General features: G+C 37.1%; 1 protein-coding gene across 1 annotated transcript in view; it reads left to right on the top strand.

Moving 5' to 3' along the window:
* The window catches only part of LOC101856188 (microtubule-actin cross-linking factor 1), a gene marked incomplete in the record, with an annotated part of 184436 nt that overhangs the window by 18656 nt on the left and 163384 nt on the right, over positions 1-2396 (top strand). Inside the window, 1 exon segment of the mRNA XM_005100294.3 lies at positions 937-1022. Coding sequence (XP_005100351.2) covers positions 960-1022 — 63 coding nt within the window.

The raw sequence follows: 2396 nt of genomic DNA, 5'->3' as shown, positions 1-2396 counted from the left end.
ATCATTATTATTATTATTATTAGATTCTATATGTTATTAGCATCATCAATATCGTTAGGATGAAGTCTATTAGTGAAGGTGAGGCATGACCAAGAACTTGTTAGTCTGGATCAGCTCTCTCTCTCTCTCTCTCTCTCTCTCTCTCTCTCTCTCTCTCTCTCTCTCTCTCTCTCTCTCTGCTCTGCTCTCTCTCTGCTCTCTCTGTGTCTATCTATCTATCTTCTCTTTTTCTCTCTCTTTCTTTTCCCTCTCTGTCCTCTCTGTCCTCCCTCTCTTTTGTTTCACTACTTTTTTGGTAAATTGTAATTGCAGGAGATGCCAACAATCTCAATAGCATGCTAGAAACTACTCTGAGAGAGCTGAAGATTTCATAGTCTTTCACTTTTATAAATAATTAATTTGGTTCAGTTCGGAGTGCTTAGTCATTGTGAATGCTCTAACACATTTGATAGGCTTTTCGGGTGTAAAAAGAATTTTTAACTATCAAAATTTGGAACAAATCTAAATCTATATTACTTGTTCCTGTGGACTAAGTGGCACAGAACTTGAATTCCAACTCACCATAAACTACAAACTTGGGCAAGGCCCCAACCACCATGAAGTATGTCAAGAGGCAAGTCTCAGGCAAGACACCTCCCCCCCCTTTCCAAGTATGCCGTGTGCTGCATGGGTAACAGGGCATGGGGGGAATTAGGTTATTATGAGTGGTGGAGACTAGTTCATAATGATGTAATATTATGTTTAAAAAATTATAAAGGTATCAAATCTGTTTCAAACAGGGCCGTTGTGTGATCTCACTTTGCTTTAATTATTTTCTTTTAATTAAATATTTTAACCGGATGTGAAGATTGATTTGTTCTGTTTAGTCCACAGATCTGATGGGCTTGATTGTTAACATTTTTAGAATGACAATATACTATTTCTGTTTTATTCCAGGATATTGCAAGTGACACATAACTATGTCGTCGCGGAGGGATAATTCCGCTCTAGAACAGTGTGTGGCCAGATTGAAAGATGGACAGGTAAGAACAATAACTTTTTAATAGCTGGTACTTTGTAAGTGTTGTAATTGATGATTTGGGCGTTGAAAACTAAGTGGCATCACAAGGTTGTGTAACTTTTACTCTTAATCTTTGTATGCTGCGTTTATGCTTTATACTGCTAAGACAATTATTTGTTTTTCATTTAGAATTGATTTTCTACTGTAGCTCAGTTTGGCTAATTTGAAACACGTATCACCTTTTTCTCTTCCCCTCTTGAAATATAAAGTATAAAGCTGGATATTTAAAATTTCTGCTCTGTATTTGATTCTGTTTTGATCTCTTTGCGAATAGAAATCCAATACTTCACAGCTATTATTATTCAGTCGTCAGCAGGCTAGTGTCATAACAGGCTAGTGTCATAACAGAACATATTGTGTGTATTTATTGTGCTGTACATAACATATTCAGAGCTTTTCAGAGTCTTTTTATGAAAAGTTAAAAATTGCAAGCTTTTTATGTAGTTGTTTACAAGCAGTGCATGGAAAAGATGAAAGCAAATATAATATCTTTATTACTGGTCTTCTTTCAATAGGATTAGGCTCAAGGGGAAAAGAGGCGGGAGGGGTGTGTTTTGAAATCTGGTGGCTTAAAAAATATGGATCTGGTTTGGCAACAGATTATATTTCATATTCCTGGTATTGTTATTTTAATTTTTAGTTTTGAATGACTCATCCATGCATCCTTCTTATGGTTTAAGCACTGTGCAGAGCTTAATGCAAGGGCTGTTTTTAATTGTGTAAGCTCTGAATTAGTTTTATTTGGACAAAGATTTATTATAATACTCTCTCTGTCTACTTTTATTGTCCTTATATTATGGTGTGAATACTGCTCTTTTTATTCGTATAGATCAATAATTACAGTTTCTTTTCTGGAATAAACTGAAGTCAGTAGTGTCTTTTCACGCCTTTCTTTTGAAGCATCTAGTGGTTGGAAGTATTTGGAATGATGAAGAGCTTGTGTGTTCAGCAAGCTTTTACAGTTTTATTCAGTGTGCATGTGTGTGTGTGTGTGTGTGTGTGTGTGTGTGGTGTGTGTGCGTGTTTGTGTGGTGTGTGTGCGTGTATAAGTGTTTGTGTGTGTGTGTGTGTGTGTGTGTGTGTGTGTGTGTGTGTGCTTGTGTTTAAGTGTGTGTGTTATGTGTGTGAGTATGGGTATGCTTGTGTGTATGTTTGTGTATGAATAGATATGTGCGTGTGTGCGTGCTTCTTCCATCCTCCCGTTGTCTTCATCTCTATCGCTGTCTCACTCTCTTTTTTGTCCCTCTCCCTCTCTCCTCTCTCTCTCTTTCTCTCTTTCTCTCTGTCTGTCTGTCTGTCTGTCTGTCTGTCTGTCTGTCTGTCTGTCTGTCTGTCT

Source organism: Aplysia californica, unplaced genomic scaffold (genome assembly GCF_000002075.1).
Source record: "Aplysia californica isolate F4 #8 unplaced genomic scaffold, AplCal3.0 scaffold00243, whole genome shotgun sequence".
Lineage (NCBI taxonomy): Eukaryota > Metazoa > Mollusca > Gastropoda > Aplysiida > Aplysiidae > Aplysia > Aplysia californica.
Note: the sequence above shows the minus strand (reverse complement) of the source record. Positions and strands in the feature narration are given on the sequence as shown.